Source organism: Giraffa tippelskirchi, chromosome 1, assembly GCF_054371585.1.
Source record: "Giraffa tippelskirchi isolate mGirTip1 chromosome 1, T2T-mGirTip1v1.2.pri, whole genome shotgun sequence".
NCBI classification, from domain to species: Eukaryota; Metazoa; Chordata; class Mammalia; order Artiodactyla; family Giraffidae; genus Giraffa; species Giraffa tippelskirchi.
In genome coordinates, this window is record NC_137275.1 from 179522311 (window position 1) to 179544943 (window position 22633).

At 35.8% G+C, this 22633-nt stretch overlaps 1 protein-coding gene across 1 annotated transcript in view; it reads left to right on the forward strand.

Annotated features, from left to right (window-relative positions):
- The first annotated feature begins 387 nt into the window (after nucleotides 1-387).
- DCAF10 (DDB1 and CUL4 associated factor 10) overlaps nucleotides 388-22633 on the forward strand; it is a 49431-nt gene continuing 27185 nt past the window's right edge. The window contains exons 1-2 of the mRNA XM_081510800.1: nucleotides 388-1009; nucleotides 12733-12846. Of these exons, the coding sequence (XP_081366926.1) occupies nucleotides 459-1009; nucleotides 12733-12846 (665 nt within the window). The 5' untranslated portion in view covers nucleotides 388-458. The remainder of the gene's footprint in view (nucleotides 1010-12732; nucleotides 12847-22633) is intronic.

Sequence of the window (22633 nt, forward strand, 5' to 3'; positions counted from 1 at the left end):
GAGTAGCACATAATATGGTCATGTCTTACCTTCGTTGGTCTCAGAGTAAAGTAGAGATGATTATGTAAACAGGATCCAGTCATACTCAGCCTTTTGGACTGACCAGTCAGACCCTGTCATCCCCAAAGACACAGTCTGGTCACTGATAACCACATAGTGACAATAATAGCGCACGCAGTTCCCAGATGCTAGCGCTACCCCGTGCAGCCTAGGACCTGGGCATCCTCACTATTGCACACACACAGTAGCTCTAGACCTCCAACCCTCCCGACTGTGGCACCCCAAGTCGAACGGTGTCGCCGCTTTCTTGGTCCCCGGCGGATGATACCGAGAGGCGGCGCGGGTTTCCCAGCCGGCGAGGTTAGGCGACCACACGCCGGAAGTGGCGGCTGGAGCGGGAGTACTGAGGTGTTGGCCGGCTGGGCAGCGGCCGGGAGCCGGGGGCGGGGGCGTTGGTCATGTTTCCCCTCGGGCTCCGTAACCCCGGAGGGGACAGGGCGGCTGGATCCGGGGCTGAGGAGCTGGCACCCTACGGGAGAGAGGCGGCTGCTGCCGGGCCGCTCCCTTCCCCGCCCTCGCCACTACAGCCCGGGGCTGACGCAGCCCCTCCCCCGTCGCCCGGCGGGAGCCCTCGCAGTCCCTGCGCCCCCTCGCAGCCCCCCGGCGGGCGCGCGCGGGAGCTCGGGCCGCTCGGAGCTCTAGAGTCCTCAGCCGCTTCCGCTCAAGGAGATCCTTCACCGCCTTCCCCGCCACGCCGGCCACCCGGGCCTGACTGCAGGGCCGGGAGCCGTGGCCAGCCCAGCCTCAGAGCCCGCCTGGGCGGCCCTGGCGCCCGGCTCTTCGGGTGGCTGAGAGAGCGCAGCCTGGGCCGCGGGCTGTTCGTGGACCCGGCGCGGGACAATTTCCGAACCATGACTAACCTCTATGGTTCCATCCATCCCGCGGATTCGGTGTACCTCAGCACCCGCACCCACGGGGCAGTCTTCAACCTCGAGTACTCGCCCGACGGGTAAGCGCGGCCCCTCGGAGGGCGGGGACCCGCCTCCTCCGCCTGGCGCGGCTGCCGGTGGGCGGCTGCCCGGGGCCCGCTTGCCCAGCCAGGCTTGGGGTTTGCGAGTCCCTATGGGGCGGCCGGCTTTCGTGCCCCTGACTCTTTGTGAAGCGCTCTGTCGCTGTTGGAGGCCCTGCCCGGCACTTGAGGTAGGCGAACCCGGAGCTGGTTTGCTCCCCTTCTGGACCAGAGCTCTGTGAAGTGACTAAAGCACCCCAGGTCCGGAGCTAAGGTTTATCTGGTACACCGTAGATGCTCAATAAGTTCACTTTGAATAAATGCCCATTTCCCCCTGACACCCTAGGCGTGTTTTTCCCACCTAAGTTTGGTCAAGGGTATGGAGCCTGCAGAATCCCTGTTCCCTGTGCCCTACTTGCCCTGAGGGGACAACTGTGGGTTCCTTCGTTCCTTTTCTCCAGTAAGATATTAAGATCCTGCAGAGAGATCTTGTGGGCATCTGTGAAGTTCCCAGGCTAGACTACATGTTCTGTTAATGGTATCTAGCCTTTTTCTTGGATAATTAAAATACCATGTTTGGCCTCCGTTTACTTTGAGCTATGGAGAATTTTCAAAGTGATATCTATTTTTTAAACTTTGTTTTTTGCGTACAGGAACAAGTTCAACAGCAGTCAAAGGAAGAACTTTAGAGAGGGTTCCACCATGAGGGGACATAAATAATACAACTCTTACTGGATCAGGGCCTCTGGATTCCTAGTCATTTGCTTAGTTCATTCACTCAGTCCCTCATTCAGCATGTGTTTGTTGAGCACTTGCTATGCTCCAGAGGCAGAGGTGGCAGTGGTGAGCAAAACAACAAATGGCATTGCGTTCTGTAGTCTTGGGATCTATTGGTTCAAGTAGACATTAATAAGCATACTAGATAATTTCATAATGTATATTTACAAGTTGAGATAAAGGCTGGAAAGAACCTGTTGTGGACGAGGGTGTTCAAGGTTTCCCTGAGAAAGTGACACTTAACCAGGATGGAAAGTTGAGTAGGAGATAAATTAGTCAAGACAGTGTTGGGAAGGGGATAGAAATATTTCAGATGAAGGAACTGGTATGTCAAACGACCTATGGTTCTCTAACATATGATGTTGGAGAAACTGAAAGACGATAGGTTAACAAAGGAAAAAATTGTGCTGAAGAAAGACATAAAATATGCTAAGGAAGGAGCAAAGTATCAGAATCTGGGGTCACTGAGCAGGTACACCCTATTCCATTTCACTTGCAAATGCTTTTTCTTAATATAGTAGTTAACTTGAAACAGTGACTGTGCACCTGAATACAGGGAAGATTGGTGAGAGGAGAAACTATTCTGCTGAAGTTTATCTGTGGAACCTCCTCTCCTCACTCCTTCTTCCAACCAAGTGCTATTCCTAAAGTTTCTCCCCAAATACCAGCAGTTTGTTCTTCATAACCCTTCAGTTCCTCTCTTCAGTATATCCCAGCTCCTTTCCTTCCAGCCTCCTACCTGTTCTCTCAGGGCTTCAGAAGTAGTGTTTCTACTCTTTGAAGGTAGAATTTTAGGTAGAGGGTGAGAGGGATAGAATGAGTTATGAAGAAGGAATTCTCATTACCAGTACTATAAGAATGAGGAGTATATTACTGATAGTTCTTGTTTGAATGTGGGTTATGTTATTTCTATAGTAACATTTTTGTAAAAGGTGGTACTTTATTTAGGTACTCTGATATTTCATGCGATAACGTGTAGCTATATAATTACTAATTACTTACTGTAGAAAACGTAGGCAGTAAATGAAACTAAAAGAAGCTAAATATCCTTTATGATCCCAGAGAGTAAATGGATATCTAAGGAATCTTTTTCTTTGTATACGTCTTTTTATTTGTTTAAAAATTTTTTTTTCTTGACTGCACCATGTGCAGCTTGTGGGTCTTAGTTCCCTGATCAGGGATTGAACATTGGCCATGGCAGTGAGAGTGCCGAGTCCTAACCATTGGACCACCATGGAACTCCCTTTGTATGTTTATTTTAACATAAAAATAGAACCTACTGTTTTGTAGCCTGCTATTTTTCATACATTATAAATTATCTGTGTTAATGAATATATTTCTGCAGCATTGTTTAAAATTTTTCATTAGTTAAAATAAAACCTCTAAACCGATATTTTAAATTTATGTCCTTATGGTAATTCCTTAGAATGAGTAAAAGGTTGTGAAGATTTGGGTTCCTATTATTAAACTGCCCTTTGTGAAGACTGTACCAATCCTTATTCTTATCAGTCCCAATGAAAGTGCTTGTCTTCTTGTACCCTTGCTAGTATTGCACATTGCCATTGTTTTTCATTTCTGTCAAGGTAATAGGTGAAAATAGTTCAGTGTTTTAATTTTTTAGTCTTCTGACTACACCTAATATGCCCCAATTTTTATAGGACTTAAAATGGTTTTATATAAATTGACGTATCTTGTTAAATGAGATGATTTCTCATATCCTTAAGTTATATATAAGTTAAATCAGCTTACTGGATACTGTAACCACTGTCAAGGACTTCTCAGTACAAAAAGGAGAGGTGATACAGAAGGTAAGAATTAAAATTAAGAATTTGATAGAGACCAGACTAGAAACATTTTGGCACTAAGAAAGAAAAATGAAGGATACGTGGACCAGAAGGTAATCTGTAAAGAACTGTAAAATGTTTTAAGCAATAGCAGCATTGTCAAGATAAATGTGTCACCTCCTAAAATGGCATTTTGAAAAAGCAAATTTGATAATATTTTCAATAATATGGACTTTCTTACGCTATCCTGTATAAGAATACATTAGGCACTGATGTAGAGAGAATTAGTGTATTGGAAAATAAAAGTGAAGAATTTATCCAGATTGCAGAAAAGAGAGGCAAAGAGACTGAAAATATGAAGGAGGCTTGGTGACACAAAGCACAAAGAGAAAAATGCATACTATGTATTTGGTTAGTTCCTAATGAAAATGAAATAATAGGATAAAACAAACTTGAAGCAGCAATAGTTGAGAACTTTCCAGAATTGAAGAAAGGTATCAAATGATTTAAGAAACCCAACACACCGCTAGCAGGAATTCTCCCTTGCCATATAGGAAACTGCAGGACAACAGATATAAAATAATAAAAACCAGAGGGAAAAAGGCCTTCAAAGGAGTAACTATGCAAGTGAAAGTCAATCAGTCATCAGTAGTAGTGTAAATTAGAGGATAGTGGTGATTACATTTCAGTATGCTGGGAAAAACTGCCAACCTGAATGTCTATACCCAGCAAATATGGGTTCTTTGTTCTTGTCAAGAACAAAGATGAGATAAATACATAAGCATCCAATCAAAGCTCAGTAAGTTTGCCACCAGACCTTCAGTAATGGAATTCTAAGTTCAGAGAGAAGAAAGTGTTTTCAGCTGTAAGGTCTTGAGATATTAGAAGGAATGAAGATCAAAGAAAGTGGGAAATTTGTATGTAAAATAATCTGATTTTGTCTTTTGGAATTAACAAAGATGTAGCTAAAATAGAAGACAACAATAGTATATAAATTATGAAGGGATGTTCGAAGTTCCTTATTTTTTTGAGGGAGAATTGTGATATATTAACTTTAGGTTTTAATGTGTACATATTAAAATTTACAAGGTAACCACCAAAAGACAAGTAAGTGTATTATTTCAGGACTAGAAAAAGAAAAAATTTTGGAGTGAGGAAAAACATATTCCAGAAGACAAGAAAGGGAAAGGGAAGAAAAGTAGGAAAGGTATAATAAAACACAAAGAATCACTGAAAATAAATACAAATATTACTAATTATAATATAGAAGTACTAAATGTACTTCTTGTACATAAGATAAAGAGGATATATCAAACACCTAAGCAAAAGAAAGCTGGTGAGCTATATTTAATATCAACAAAATAGGCTTTAAGGCAAAAAAATTACTAGAGATAGGTTACTTTATATTCAGATCAATTCACCTGAAAAATAAATTCTGAAATTGAGTTTTTTAACTTATATACATCCAAAATTGATAACTTCAAGGAGAAAAGAGAAAACTTATCATCATAGAGTTGAGTTTAATGTACGTTATAGCATACCTCAGTTAATCAGGCAGAGATAGAAACAGTACCACTTCTAAAGAGTATGTATAGAATACCGCATTCAGGCCTGATGTTAAGCTTGTACACATTGGTTCAGCTGTACCAGTTTTTACAATATTAATATATATCCATGGTGGTTGAATAGTTAGTTACTGCCCCAAGTCCACTGAGTGCCCTCCTAGTACTTTAAGCACCCTCCATAGGATCTCCTAGAGTAACCTGTTTGTGTTAACTAGCCTCTTGGGAGATCCAGAGATAAAAGGAGCAGTCAGATGAGAGTAATGGCACCACTGGAGGCACCATCCAATTGTTAATTCTCTCGACAAAGTGTGAACACCCACTGCAGGATAGAACCCGTGGCAGGTAAATGAGGTCAATGGGGTGGTTTATGGATGAATACCGTATGGATACAGATCCCTAATCTTATCATTCTTAATGAATTTCACCTTTATTTAGTGGTATAATTTTGCCAAAAGCCGCTGAATACATACACACCATAGGCATTAATAACACTCACTTTATTAATGAACATGACTCCCAAAATAAGCCTTCTCTATATCAGAAACATTTAGTTGAGAGAACTGAGACGCAGAAAGGATGTTAAACACAAAGGATTTGTACTCTGGTTTATGCTCTTAACTGCTGTATTATATTATGTCTCATCTGGGCTGAAGGATTAGGTTTGATAGCATTAAATATGATGTATCAATTATTTTGTGACTTAGTCATTAATATAATTGAATGTAAAAATTAACAGCAAGCATTATAAGGGTGAAAATTTTTTCAGTATACTTACTGTTAACTGCAGCAAAAGCTAAAAAGGATTCAGCTCCATGAACAATTTTATTGCTATTAAGAGTGATTTTTTTTTTTTACTTATCAAGACCACAAGTTACTTAATGACTACCTATTTATAAGGAATTTTTAAACTGAAATATAGTTGATTTACAATATTGTGTTAGTTTCAGGTGTACGGAAAAGTGACTTAGTTATATGTATATTTTTTCAGATTTTTTCCATTATAGATGTTACAAGATATTGACTATAATTCTTTGTGCTATATAGTAAATCCTTGTTGCTTATCTATTTTATCTGTAGTGGTTTGTATCTGTCAATCCCCTACTCCTAATTTATTATTCCTTCCTTCCTCTTTTGTAACCATAAGTTTGTTTTATATGAATGACTACCTGTTTAATGTGGAAATGCTTAGAGGGTCTTTATGCAGTTTCCTATGGCAGTTCATGGTCCAAACAAAGGCATCTGGGTCAAGGAGATAATTATGGCTACAATTTCTAAAATTAATAAATGTTTGGGAGTTAGAATAATTTGATAAAAATTTGAGTTAGAATTAATATCACTTGGTAAGCATTTTTATAACCTATAGGTTAGCCTATATTTTAATGTTTTAAAATCTAAATTTTTTATTCATATGTTAATTTATATTACTGTTGAATATTTAGTATTTTTTAATATCACACTTACGTAACAGCTGCCTCATGGTTTTTGTTTTTCCCCCAACACACAAAGATGAGTTAAAAATTCCTCTCTTATAAGGCCACATATTTCAAAAGATTGTCATTAAATAGTTTCTCAGGATAATGTGATTGCTAGAAATTAATAGCATGTATTTTCAAGTTAAATATTTATAAATAAAAATTTATAAATAGCTCATAAGTCAAAGTAGAAATGATAATGGAAATTAGAAATATTTAAACTAAATGAAAATACCATATCTCAAAAGTTGTGGGATATAAATAAATCTGGACTTAGTATGAAAATTATGATCTTTAATAAACTAGAAAGGAAGACAAGGAAAATTAATTAGCTAAGTATCTATCTCAAGAAATAATAACAGAATAGTGAAGTTATAAGAAAGTAAATCTAAAGAAAGCCAAAGGAAGGAAATACAGCAATATAGAGTCAAATTATTGAAATTCTAAAAATCAAGTAGAAATACTCAACAGAAAGATTTGTCTTTGAAAAGACAAAGAATAATGAAACACGCTCATTAAATTGATCAGTAGAATACCCAGGTAAACAATGTTTAGAATGAAAAGGGGGATATAATTTCAGATGCAAGAAGCAGAGATTGTAGCTTTCCAAAAGTAGCAGAATAGGTGGTTTGGACCAACCCTCCAATTGAGAATAACTAGAAAAGCTACAGAAAAACATAAATATCTAATATAAGATAGAAACAGTTATGTTTGAAGGGAGTATAGAACTGAGGCAGTGAGGAAATTGCAGGGCCAAGCTCTGCAAAAGGAGGGTAGCCAGAGATATGAATCCACCTTTTTAGCCAACTGAATGTAGCAATATGGTAGAAATGAAACATTGATTTGACATTAGAAAATATATTAATTGTAAATCACTACATTAACATATTAAAAGAAAACTATAGGATAATTTCAATAAATGTTAGAAAATATTTCATATACTTTAATGTATATTAATGAAAAAAAACTTAACAGATTTGATGTAGAAGAAAATTTCCTTAATCCAGTAGTAGGAATCTACCAAAACAAACAAAAAAACCCTATAGCAAACATTGCGCTTAATGATGAAATGGCGAATGTATTCTTAAAGATCAGGAACAAGACAAGAGTGCTTGCTGTACACAAAGGTATAGGATTTGATGTTGGGACAAATGACATCCAGTTTTAAAAGGTACAAATTATGCCATGTACAAAAATAGATTATATTAAAATGAAAAAATGATTATCAGTCTTATTGATCTCTTTTTAATAGGTCTCATTTATAATGTTTAATATTAAGACTTTCCAAGAATCATTGATTCATTATTTTTATGTGAGAAGAAGACGAGTTCATTTCATGACTCTTCTAACAAAAAGAAATATTTATGCATCTTCTAAAATTACATATATTAATTTGAATATTTTTACTCATGGTAGTCATCTAAAATCCTTCAGATACTATCAAATTTTTGAAATCCAGATACCTCACAAAAGGATTTAGGCAGACACCCTGTAAAGGATAATTTCATAATTTCTAAATATGGAAAAGATTTCAATTTAGTAGATGTTGCCCCTTCACGTAAAACATTTGTTCTGAATTTTAAAGTTTGGCCATTTAGAATTCTATCTTATGCACTTTCATCTTAAAGTGTAAAAATCCCATGTGCTATTGGCATTATAAATTGAAAAGATTGCACTTTCAGAATTTCATTTGAAAGTGGAAATCAATCAGTTTCAATCCTGAATTGAAATCAGTGCAAGATTTCATTTGCTAGGTCTAGATCTAAAAGATCAGTATTTACAGAAAACTAAGACAAAATCAATAAAAGACAATAGATTTTCAGAAATCAAAATGGTGTTTAACTAACAGACATAAAAGGAGAAATTGACAGTAACACAATAATAGTAGGAGACTTTAAACACCCCCACTTTTGATGGACAGATCATCAAAACAAAATTAATAAGGAAGCACAAGTCTTAAATGATACATTAGGTGAGATGGATCTCACTGTTATCTTCAGGACATTCCCTCCAAATGCAGAATATACCTTCTTCTCAAGTACCCTTGGAACATTCTCTGGGATAGACCACATCTTGGGTCACAAAACAAACCTCAGTAAATTTAAGAAAATTGAAATCATATCAAGCATCTTCTCCGACCACAATGCTATGAGACTAGATATCAATTACAAGAAAAATGTAAGAAATACAAACACATGGAGATTAAACAACATGTTTCTAAATAACCAACAGGTTACTGAAGAAATCAGAAGGGAAATAAAAAAATTTCTAGAAACAAGTGACAATGAAAACATGACAACTCAAAACCTATGGGATGCAGCAAAAGCAGTCCTAAGAAGGAAGTTTATAGCAATACAGTCGTACCTCAAGAAACAAGAAAAACATCAAATAGACAACCTAACTTTACACCTAAAACAACTGGAAAAAGAAGAACAAAAAAACCCCAAAGTTAGTAGAGGGAAAGAAATCATAAAGATCTGAGCAGAAATAAAAAGAAATAAGCAGTAGTAAAGATTAATAAAACTAAAAGCTGGTTCTTTGAGAAGATAAACAAAATCAACAAACCTTTAGCCAGACTCATCAAGAAAAAGAGAAGAATCAAATCAACAAAATTAGAAATGAAAAAGGAGAGGTTGCAACAGACAATGCAGAAATACAAAGGATTATAAGAGACTATTATGAACAACTATATGGCAATAAAATGGATAACCTGGAAAAAATGGACAGATTCTTAGAAAAGTTCGATCTTCCAAGACTAAACCAGGAAGAAATAGAAATTATGAACAACCCAATTACAAGCACTGAAATTGAAGCTGTGATCAAAAATCTCCCAAAAAAACAAAAGCCCAGGATCAGATGGCTTCGTAGGAGAATTCTGTCAAACATTTAGAGAAGAGCTAATGCCTGTCCTTCTAAAACTTTCAAAAAATTGCAGAGGAAGGAACACTGCCAAACTCATTCTACGAGGCCACCATCACTCTGATACCAAAACCAGACAAAGACAACACAAAGAAAGAAAACTATAGGCCAATATCACTGATGAACATAGATGCAAAAATCCTCAACAAAATTTTAGCAAACAGAATTCAGCAACACATCAAAAATCTTATACACCATGATCAAGTTGGGTTTATTCCAGGAATGCAAGGATTCTTCAATATATGCAAATCAATCAGTGTGATACACCATATTAACAAATTGAAAGATAAAACCATAAGATAATCTCAATAGATGTAGAAAAAGCCTTTGACAAAATTCAGCACCCATTTATGATTAAAACTCTTCAAAAAATGGGCATAGAAGGAACCTACCTCAACATAGTAAAGTCCATATATGATAAGCCTACAGCAAACATTATTCTCAGTGGTGAAAAACTGAAAGCATTCCCCCAAAGATCAGGAACAAGACAAGGGTTTCAACATTCACCACTTTTCAACATAGTTCTGGAAGTCCTAGTTAGAGCAATCAGAGAAGAAAAAGAAATAAAATGAATCCAGATCAGAAAAGAGGAAGTAAAGCTCTCACTGTTTGCAGATGACATGATACTGTACATAGAAAACCCTAAAGATAGTATCAGAAAATTACTAGAGCTAATCAGTGAATTTAGCAAAGTTGTAGGATACAAAATCAATACACAGAAACCACTTGCATTTCTGTATACTGACAATGAAATCAAAGAAATTAAGGAATCAATCCCATTCACCATTGCAACAAAAAGAATTAAATATCTAGGAGTAAACTTACTTGAGACAAAAGAACTGTACACAGAAAATTATAAGACACTGATGAAAGAAATCAAAGATGACATAAACAGATGGAGAGATATTCCATGTTCCTGGGTAGGAAGAATCAATATTGTGAAAATGATTATACCACTGAATGCAATCTACAGATTCAATGCGATCCCTATCAAATTACCAATGGCATTTTTCACAGAACAAGAACAAAAAATTTCACAATTCATATGGAAACACAAAAGTCCCTGAATAGCCAAAGCAGTCTTGAGAAAGAAGAATGGAGCTGGAGGAATCAACCTCCCTGACTTCAGATTATACTACAAAGCTACAGTCATCAAGACAGTATGGTAGTGGCACAAAAACAGAAATATAGACCAATGGAGCAAGAGAGAGAGCCCAGAAATAAAACCGTGCACCTATGGGTACCTTATTTTAGACAAAGGAGGCAAGAATATACAATGGGGCAAAGACAGCCTCTTCAATAAATGGTGCTGGGAAAACTGGACAGCTACATGTAAAAGTATGAATTTAGAACACTTCTTGACACCATACACAAAGATAAACTCAAAATGGATTAAAGACCTAAATGTAAGGCTAGCAACTATAAAACTCTTAGAGGAAAACATAGGCAGAACACTCAATGACATAAAGCAAGATCCTCTCTGACCCACCTCTTAGAGTAATGGAAATACAAACAAAAGTAAGCAAGTGGGACCAGATTAAACTTTAAAACTTTTGCACAGCAAAGGAAACTATAAGCAAGATGATAAGACAAGCCTCAGAATGGGAGAAAGTAATAGCAAATGAAACAACTGACAAAAGATTAATTTCCAAAATATACAACAGCTCATACAACTCAATGGTGGAAAAACAAACAATCCAAAAAGTAGGAAAAAGACCTAAACAGACATTTCTCCAAAGAAGACATACACATGACTAACAAACACATGGAAAGATGATGCTCAACATTGCTCATATTAGAGAAATGCAAATCAAAACCACAATGAGATATCACCTCACACCGGTCAGAAGGGCCATTACCAAAAAGTCTACAAACAATAAATGCTGGAGAGGGTGTGGAGAAAAGGGAATGCTTTTGCACTGTTGGTGGGAATGTAAATTGATACAGTCACTATGGAAGACGGTATGGAGATTCCTTAAAAAACTAGGAATAAAACCACCATATGACCCAGCAATCCCACTCCTAGGCATATACCCTGAGGAAACCAGGGTTGAAAAAGACACATGTATCCCATTGTTTACTGCAGAAACTACAATAGCTAGAACATGGAAGCAACCTAGATGTCCATTGACAGATGAATGAATAAAGAAGTTGTACATATACACAATAGAGTATTAGTCATAAAAAGGAATGCATTTGAGTCAGTTCTGATGAGGTGGATGAACCTAGAACCTATTATACAGAGTGAAGTGAATCAGAAAGAGAAAGATAAATATCATATTCTAACACATATATGGAATATAGAAAAATGGTAGTGAAAAATTTATTTACAGGGCAGCAATGGAGAAACAGATGTAGAGAATAGACTTATGGACATAGGGAGAGGGGAGGAGAGGGTGAGATGTATGGGAAGAATAACATGGAAACTTACATTACCATATGCAAAATAGATAGCCAACGGGAATTTGCTGTATGGCTCAGTAAACTCAAACATGGGCTCTGTATCATCCTAGAGTGGTGGGATGGGGAGGGGGAAGGGAGGGAGGTTCAAAAGGGAGCAGATATAGGTATACTTATGGCTGATTCATGTTGAGGTTTGACAGAAAACAACAAAATTCTGTAAAACAATTATCCTTCAATAAAAAGGTTTAAAAAATGGTGTTTGTAAAAGGTTTATAAAAATGTGATTTTGTAATAGGAAAGGGCTGAAACAAGAAACAATACTAAAATCTGTAAAGGAAAAGGTTTAGTTTGACTAAAACTGGTTTGGTAGGATGTATACTAGACCTTTCAGTGCATTTTAATAGGTAATTGATCTTTCTTTTATGTACATTTAGGTTACTTCCAGTTTCTCCCTACAGTGAAGCATACCTTTACATGTGCTTCTTTGTATTTGGAAATTATTATTTCTCTAGATTTAATTCTCAGGAAAAAAAATGCTGAGATAAAAGATACGCACATTTAAAACTTTGTTAGATACTGGTACTCCCCATACAAGTTGCACCCAGCTTATACTTCACCATGATGTATGAGAATACTATTTCCTACTACTACTTGCAACAGTAAATAGTCTCAATCTTTTAAATATTTGCTACTAATGTTGACAGAAGTTATTCATCTGTAGCTTCTATAGTCACAAATAGATGAATATCAATAAAACAAGAGAATGCTAAATAAACTAAGAGAAATGTGTCATTTGCTTCCAGGTCAGTGCTGACAGTTGCTTGTGAACAGACTGAAGTTCTACTTTTTGATCCTATATCTTCAAAGCACATAAAAACACTTTCTGAAGCTCATGAAGACTGTGTAAATAATATAAGGTTAGTATTACAGTGAGAAAGTAAACTTTATTAATATGACCCAAAATATTCTGTTTTGGAAGTTAGTGAAAATTTATAATGCCTTGTCCAGCAGTACTAGATGGTACACATTTGTGAATTGTGCAACTTATCCTTTTAATTACAAAAGTTACTGTTAACCATTTTGGATTGGAATCTTTCTGAAATGTGTTTTCACTTCCATATGATTTTACCTTTTCTCTTTGTATATTAGGGCTATCATTATGAACCTCAACCATGTATTTTGTTAGTCCTGTAATGCTTTGCGGCAGTGCCATTGCTTAGCCTCTCTCACCACCAGCCCCCATATTCAAACTTTTGAGGGGAAGAAAACAGATAGGTACAGAGAAATTCTTTATTGTTTGAAGCTCCTTAAATTCTCAATAATGTGGAAAATAACAGTTGTATAGTTTGGTGGACTAATACACAGTCATTAAAATGATGATTACAGATGCTGCATATCAACATGGACAAATGCTTGAAATAGTACAGGTTAAAATCATAAAAACTGTATAAATATGACATGATACAGAAGAAAAAGATTAGAGGAAGTATTTTAAAATGCTTACAGTGGATGTGTTAGAATGAATGGATTATGAGTAATTTTCTGTTCTCAAAACTTTATATAATGAGATTATATGACTTTCGTAATGATTATTTTTAATCATCAAAAAGAAATGCTCCAAACATATAGAACAGTAGATTAAATAGCACAAAAGATACAGCTAGGCTCTGAAACAACATAACCATCTTTGTGGCCATATGGCCAGACTGGAACACACACAAAAAGCTGTTACAGAGTTGAAGACACAAGCCCACTGGGTTTTCAGGCTGGCACTGACATGTAATAGTTTAGCTCCTGTCAGGAATCAAAAATGCTAAAGTATTTCATGTGAGGCAGGAACCAGAGCCAGAATTACTACATGAAGCCAGGGGTTTAGTTGGCATGTCTGTCCCATTTGTGAAAGGCTAAAAAAGGAAAAAGCTGTTAATTACCTGGGGCTATAGCTTTTAGCTGATAAAGATTTATATAGCCTCATGACCATGAATTGAACGAAGCCATTGCTGAGTTGGTGATTGAAGGTACATATGTGATAGCTCCCATATCATCATGAAACTGGAGGCTTTGATCTCAATGAGACCTAGTAGTGGATTTGAGTCCAGAAATACAAATAGGACAACTATAAAATCATTAAATAGGAAGAGAGAAAGAAATTTTTTTTTCATCTTTCTTACTCAAAAGGAGCCTACAACCAAAATTCTAAAACTCATTAAGATAATCTAATATTAATATAACAAAATCAGCAACTGGAACAGGCATTTTCTCCAGATGAAATTACCTTTATGGAGTAGTCCAACAAAGACTTTATTTTAAAAAATGAATTATTTATTTTTTTTTGACTAGGTAATACATGCACGTGGTACAAAATTCAAAGGTACAAAAGGGTAAACAGTGAAAAGTAAGTCTATCTCCCACCTCTGTCCCCTAGCCACCAGTTCCTCTCCCCAGAGGCAACCACTATTACCAATTTCTTGGTATCTTTTCTGAGATAGTTTATGCATGTACAAACATACATATACATACACTCATACACACACACACATATATATACACTTTTATATAAATGGTAGCATTCTACACATACTAATACATACCTTGGCTTTTTCACTTAATGACATATTTAGAGATCATTCCATATTTGTACCCATGGGATGATTTTATTCTTTTTAACGGCTGCATAGTATTCCATTGGTTGGAAGACACTTCAAAGCATTTTTAGGATGCCCAAGTAAGTTAACAGAAAACAAAAATAAGTTAACAGATACTTTCCATTAATAGAGAGCTCAAAATTATGAAACAAAAGAGATGAAACAAGAATAGGTTAATATGGAAAAGAAGTAACTAGAACTTTTATAAATTAAAAATATAGCTGGTATATTAAAAAACTTAATAGAGGGGATAATTATTACCCTATATACCACTGATGAGAGAATTAATGGGTTGGAAAATATTACTAGAATTTTACCTAGAGATTAATTGAGATATGTAATATATCAACTACAGAAAAAAAGAAGTTGCAGAGATTGGAGAACTAAATTTTGAAGACAACGGCTGAGAATTTTTTGCATTGAAGAAAGACCTAAATTCTTGAATGAAAAGTAAACTGTAGTGTTTAGTGGGTTAAACAAAGATAAATTCACATCTAGACAGGTTGTGATGAAACTCTAGGATATCAAAAATAAAGAAAATCTTACCACCAAAGTTAGAAGCCAGATTATCTATGGAGGTATGGTAATTAAACTATCTGGTTTCTTATCGCCAATAGTTGATGCTAGAAGAAAAAGGAGTAATATCTTAAATATCAGTACTAAGACAAAGTAATGTTTAATACCATTTCATATCCAAATAAATTCTTATTCTAGGATAAATAATTTCAATTATAATATATATAATAATTATAAATGTTATTATTAATAGAAGATTAGGATTTTAGGGGGAAGAAGATGCATTTAAAACAAAGTTAAAATGAAAACTCTAGATTAGCACTATCCAATAGGATTACAATGTTAAATTAAAAATTGTCTAGTAGTCATATAAAGACACTAAATTAATTTTTAATAATTTATTTGCTCCAGTATGCCTAAAATGTTATTATTTCAACATGCAATCAGTATAAAAAAATACTGAGATATTTTACTTCCATTTTTTTTTTTCATGCTATATCTTCAAAATCCAGTGTATATTTTAAACTTAGAGCACCTCTTAGGCAGACTGGCCACATATTAAGGACTCAAAAGCAACATGTGTCTAATGGCTACCAAATTGCACAGTGTAGCTCTGGATGGTGACAACAAATAGGTTGTATGTGTGAAGGAGTTTTGTTCAGTGGGAAGGTATAACATTTAAGGTTCACATCATGTTTAGGAGGAGGACAGAAATACTAAGTAATTTCTGACTTTCATAAAAATTTATAATTAAATATATATGATAAAAAAAATTAAAATAATAAAAATTTCATTTATAGCTTTCAAACCAGCAAAGTGGGGCAGGGGGTGGCAGAGACTATTAAAAACTTGATCAGTAAACAGAAGGGAAGCTTAAAAAAGTAAAAATAAAAAAACAAAGGAAAGGAAAGATAAATAGAAAACAAGAAGTAGAAATAGGTCCAAAATATTAATAGCCTACATTTACATATAAATGAATTGATCTTTATTAAAAGACAGATAGCAATTTGAATAAAAAACAAGATCACACATATACTCTTTATGGAGATACCAAAAATAAAACTACCCAGAAATAGGAAAAGAAAATTGATGTAGGTTATCCCTATTGAACAGATGGAAGACCAAAGGCTTTCTTTAATAAGGATAAAGTGCAACTACATATTAAAAGAAAAATCCACCAAGCATATGTAATAATCATGAACTTGTATACAACTTGAAATTAAGAAAGCAAAAACAGAATAATAAGGGATTACTAATACATATCTATAATCATAGTAAGAGATTTTAATACAGTTCTGTACAAAAACTGGTAAATCAAGCAAATAAAAATTAAATTATAAAAGATTTTAAATACTTTGAATAACCTTTCTGCTAAAAACAGAAATGTTGGATAAATTTTTTTTTAATATTGTTTTAAGTAGAGTTGAGCTGATAAGAAAGAAAGGACTCCTAGGGCCAAAAATGAAGTGGAAGCAAGAATGCAAAGAAGTAAACATGTATTCAGCTGGCTTTTACCCTGGAGGCATCTGCTAAATGCCTGTGACTCTTTGAGTTTCTGTTTTGACAGGTATGAGAAGTACAAAGGACAGGAGAGTTAATTCTACATCCAGTTCAAGGTGAGGAGTCTAGTAGAAAACTGCATAAGACTGGGGCTACAAATTCTGCAAAGGGCTATAGTTTCAGCATAAAGGTTTTCTAGAAATAAACCACCTTGTTCATCTAGACTGTGTCATTGGGTAGAGGCACGTCAGAAAATCTCTGTGAATTGCTAACTACAAGCTAGCCTTCATGCAGCCTTCACACTGCCATATGGTCCAAACCCCTCCAGGCGGCAATTTTAAATTGGTTCCAGCTTAGTAGTGCTGTGAGGTACCTGTAAGAAGAAATGCAAATCTTCTCTGGAGGAGAAAACTCAGTATTATAAAGAAGTCAGTTCTTCCCCCAAAGTAGTCTATGAATTTAGTGTGGTTTTAATAAAAATCCCAACAGGATTTTTAATTTTTAAAAAAAAAGGGTTGTTTTTTTAAAAAAACTTGATATAAACGTTCATACTTAACAATAAAGCACCAAGAATGTCTGAGAAAACTTTGAGGAAGACTGAGATGATAAGAGTACCCACCCCTCCAGATATCAGAGCTTATCTTAGGACAGGGATAAATTAAGTGACCAATGAAATGGAATAGAACTTCCAGAAACAGACACGTGCATACATGAAAATTTGATTTATGATCCCAGGTTATTTACAAACCAGTGGGGGGAAATGGAAAAGAGACTGGTTTTGTGTGTGTATACATATATATATAAATGAAAATGAAATATATATATATATATATATATATGACAAAAGTGAAATTAGATTTCTACCTCATATCATAACTAAAAATAACTGCCAGTTTCTTTCTTTTTAGAAGAAATATAGAATATATTTATATTCTAAGTACACCAAAGGATTCTTTTTAAGACACACCAAAAAAGTATAAACCATTAAGGATTGATAAAGTCACCTGTATTAAAATTTAAAACTTCGTTGTAGCTAAAGACATAACAGTGTGAGAAGATGAGCAATAAGCTGGTGGGAGAAGATGTTTTCTATGCACATAGCCAAGAAAAGGATTAGTATCCAGAATATATGAATAAATTACCTTAGAGCAAAATAGGCAGAGACTCACATAAGAGAAAATATCAATAAAATGAGCAATAAATATGGAAAGATTTTCAAGCTGACTAGTTATCATGGAAATGCAAATAAAAATAGCAATAAAGAACAAGTATTGGCAAAGATGCTGAAAAACAGACACTTAGACATTATTGATGGAGTATAAATTGGTTAAATTATTTTGAGCAATTTAGCAGTATCTGGTTAAAATTTAATATCAGTTGTTTAAAAGAAACTACATGTGAATGAAGCAATATGTAAAGAAGTTTCATTATAGCATTGTCAGTAATAGAAGTTGGAAACAAATCTCCATCAAGAGGACTATAAATAAATTGTATACTCATACAATGGAATACTATACAGCAGTTAAAATAAATGAAGTAGAAGCATCAGCATCTGAGATGTATCTCAGAAATTCAGGATTGAGCCAGAAAAACAAATTGTAGAATGAGCTGTACACAGTGTGATACCATTTATATAAAGTTTAAAAATAAATAAACAGAAATTTGATGAGGGGATGTATTTGTTCTGTGCTTTATCCCCAGCACCTGGAACTGTGCCACATGTGGATGCTCATTAAATATTGACAAAATAAGTTGAATGCAAAACAAAACTAAGTTGCTTATGGATGGATATACAGTTGTGAATTCCTAGTATTAAAAACTTGCAAAGGGAGTAACAAATAAATTTTCGATAGTGGTTCCCTCTGGAGAGGGAGGGAGGGGAATGGGATTGGGGAGGGATATACAGGGTTCTTTGATTGTGTTTGTAATGTTCAAAAAAATCTAAAGGATAACCAAATGTTAAAATTTGATAAAGCTTGATGGTGGGTATCACAGGTGTTAGTTATATTCTTCATAATTTTCTTTATGTTTCTAATATTTTACAATTTAAAAATTTCTCATCTCAAAAAGAAAAGACACGTCAGGTTCTTTACCCCTACTCAAAATGACCTCTGACTAATTTGCTGTTAGAATCTGTGTTCTTTTTCAATATCAGTTCTCATCTGCTGCTGTCAGTGTGCTTGCTCTAGTACCTGACACTTACAAATTTGGATTTGCTTCTTATCTGTTTGTTAGAAAAACAGATTATGAAGCCATTTAGAAGTACATATCCCATAAGTGTTTTGAGTAAACATCAGAAAGATCCTCTGGCATGAGCTTAAATGTGCATTACTTATTAATAATACTAACGTCCATTTTTTGAGTGCTTACCATGTGCTAAACCTTTTGTGAAGCACTTTTAATACACTATATTGTTTAATCCTCACAGTATCCTGATGTGAGACAGATATTGTACCCATTTTTAAGGAATGAAGAAACTGCAACTCAGATAAAGAGATTTGCCTGGGCTCTTACATATAGTAAGTGATAGAGCTGGAATTCATACTTAGTTCCATTAGACACCTCAGTGTACTGTTCAGAGATACAGGCATGCATTTCCTAGTTTGGTTCTAGATAGTAATTTTCCACATACTTAGTACTGTTTTGTAGTTCATGTCTTAGTTTTGAGGTTTGCTTATCTTGTAAAGTTAAAATACTGATATTTGTAGAGAGTATTTTCTGTTGCTTCATGTGAAAGTAAGGGGGAAAATATGTAATTTAAATTCTTAAGCCCATTATACAGCCTTCTTTCTCATTCATGAGGACTCTGTATGAGGATTTGAGTCCATATAATAATCAAGTTTCCCTAGTTATGAGGTCGCAAGAGGAAGTGAAGTTATCATAAGACTGTTAGCGACATGGCAGTTAAAAAAATCAGTGCCCATTTAAATATTCTAGGATCTTCTTTTCCTTCCTACTATCTTTGTTGGTCTTTTTCTGATTGTTATATTTCAGACAATATAATGTAGGTACAGTCCTTATCATGGGGAACATGAAATTTCTAATCTTGTAAAGGATATACAGTTTTGCAAGACCCTGAGAAGTGATATTAAAGAATGGTCAAAATCATTGGCAAATGAGGATATGATAGAGTTAGACTAGTTATCAGTTAGAAAAAAGAGAACAAAAGAATTGATGACATGATAGAAACTTCAAAGAATTAAGTGAATATCTCATAGGACTAAGGGAAAGGCCTTTGGGAAAATTGATGAAGATCTTGAATATTATACAGAAATGGCCCTCTTTTTATTATACTACAAAATTCAAATGTGAAGTAAGGATGTCATATTCTGCATCATAATTACATTGGAAATGTTGTGTAAAAACCCATACATTTAATTTATTCTTTTTCTAAGAATTTCCACATAATTAAATGTAAAAAGGCTTATTACATGATTTTAATTTTAAGATACATTTCCCTTGTACAATGAAATGTTGATACCTGTTTTAAGAAAATTCAATTTCAGTTGCTGTTATCCTTTACCCGTCATCCTCTGATAATGAAAACCTCAATTTATCCAGAGCTCCTATAGTCATATGTTCGAGTTAAATGGGGTCCTGTTATATCCTAGGCTTCCTTGGTGGCTCAGTGGTAAAGAATCTGCCTGTCAGTGCAGGGGACGCAGGTTCGATCCCTGAGTCGGAGAGATCCCCTGGAGAGGGAAATGGCAACCCATTCCAGTATTCTTGCCTGGGAAATCCCATAGATAATGGAGCCTGATGGGCTACACAGTCCATGGGGTTGCTAAGAGTCTGACACCACTTGTCAGCTGAGCACGCATTATGTCCTAGAGCCAGACATCCTGGAGTGTGAAGTCAAGTGGGCCTTACAAAGCATTATTATCAACAAAGCCAGTGGAGGTGGAATTCCAGCTGAGCAATTTAAAATCCTAAAAGATGATGCAGTTAAACTGCAGCACTCAATATGCCAGCAAATTTGGAAAACTCAGCAGTGGCCACAGGACTAGAAAAGTCGCTTTTCATTCCAATCCTTAAAGAAGGGCAATGCCAAAGAATGTTCAAACTACCATACAGTTGCGCTCATTTCACATGCTAGCAAGGTTTTGCTCAAAATCCTTCAAGCTAGGCTTCAGCAGTGCATGAACTGAGAACTTCCAGATGTACAAACTGGGTTTTGAAGAGGCAGAGGAACCAGAGATCAAATTGCCAACATTAGTTGGATCGTGGAGAAAACAAGGGAATTCCAGAAAAACATCTACTTTTGCTTCATTGACTATGCTAAAGCCTTTGACTGTGTGGAGCACAACAAACTGTGGAAAATTCTTAAGGAGATGGGAGCAACAGTTAGAACTGGACATGGAACAACTGACTAGTTCAAAATTGGGAAAGGAGTATGACAAGGCTGTATATTGTCACCCTGCTTATTTTAACTCATATGCAGAAATGCTGGGCTGGATAAATCACAAGCTGAAATCAAGATTGCTGGGAGAAATATCAACAACGTCAGATATGCAGATGATACCACTCTAATGGCAGAAAGTGAAGAGGAACTAAAGAACCTTTTGATGAGAGTGAAAGAGGAGAGTGAAAAAGCTGGCTTAAAACTCAGCATTCAAAAAGCTATGATAATGGCATCCGGTCCCTTCACTTAATGGCAGATAGATGGGGAAAGAATGGAAACAGTGGCAAATTTTATTTTCTTGGGCTTCAAAATCACTGCAGATGGTGACTGCAGCCATAAAATTAAAAGACACTTGCTCCTGAGAAGGAAAGCTGTGGCAAACCCAGACAGTGTATTAAAAAACAGGGACATAACTTTAGGGTTTTCCAGGTGGTGCAGTGATAACAAATCTGCCTGCCAGTGCAGGAGACACAGAAGACATGGGTTTGATCCCTGGGTCTGAAAGATCCCCTGATGGGGAAATGGCAACCTACTCCTTTGATCTTACCTGAAAAATTCCATGGACATGGGAGCCTAGTGGGCTACAGTTCATGGGGTTACCAAGAGTTGGACTTGACTGAGTTTGTGTGCTTTGCCAACAGAGGTCCACATATCAAAGCTGGTTTTTCCAGGAGTCGTGTGGATGTGAGTGAGTTGGTCCATAAAGAAGACTGAGTGCTGAAGAATTGATGCTTTCGAATTGTGGTGCTGGAGAACTTGAGAATCCTTTGGACTGCATGGAGATCAAACCAGTCAATCCTAAAGGAAATCAACCCTGAATATTCATTGGAAGGACTGTTGTTGAAACTGAAGCTCCAGTACTTGTAGGAGTTCTTATCATCCGTCATCTTCCTTCCTTCCTTTCTTACACCTGTAAGACACACAAGTCTTTGTTTTATTCAGCACTGTATAGCACTCCTTGAACTGCAAGGAGATCAAACCAGTCAATCCTGAAGGAAATCCACACTAAATATTCATTGGAAGGACTGATGCTGAAGCTGAAGCTCCAGTACTTTGCCCACCTGATGCAAAGAGCCAACTCACTGGAAAAGACCCTGATGCTGGGAAAGATTGAAGGCAAGAGAAAGGGACAACAGAGGATGAGATGGTTGGATGGCATCACCGATTAAATGGACATGAGTTTTGAGCAAATTCCAGCAGATTGTGAGGGACAGGGAAGCTTGGCATGCTGCCGTTTATGGGTCTATAGGGTTGCAAAGAGTCAGACACGACTGAATAACTGAACATATACTTTGAGGCAAAAAATGAGAAAACTAAAGTCTAAGTATTGAATTTTTCATTAAACTTATTCAGTTCAAAATTACTAACTTTTTTCCATGATTATATTTTCTGTATTACTGATACTAAAATATCCTTTTATGCAACAATGGTAATTTTTTTCAGTGACCTTATTGTCAAAATTTTTAAACTGATCCCTCACTTTATTTTATTTTTTATGAATATACTTTTGGAACCTGGTCAGCTAAGAGATTCTTCTGAAAGTCTTAACCAATCATGTTACTTTCTTGTTTAAAACCCTTCAGAGTGGACTGGTATGGTCTACAGCAATATAATCCCACTGGGGTTTTAAATCCATATGTA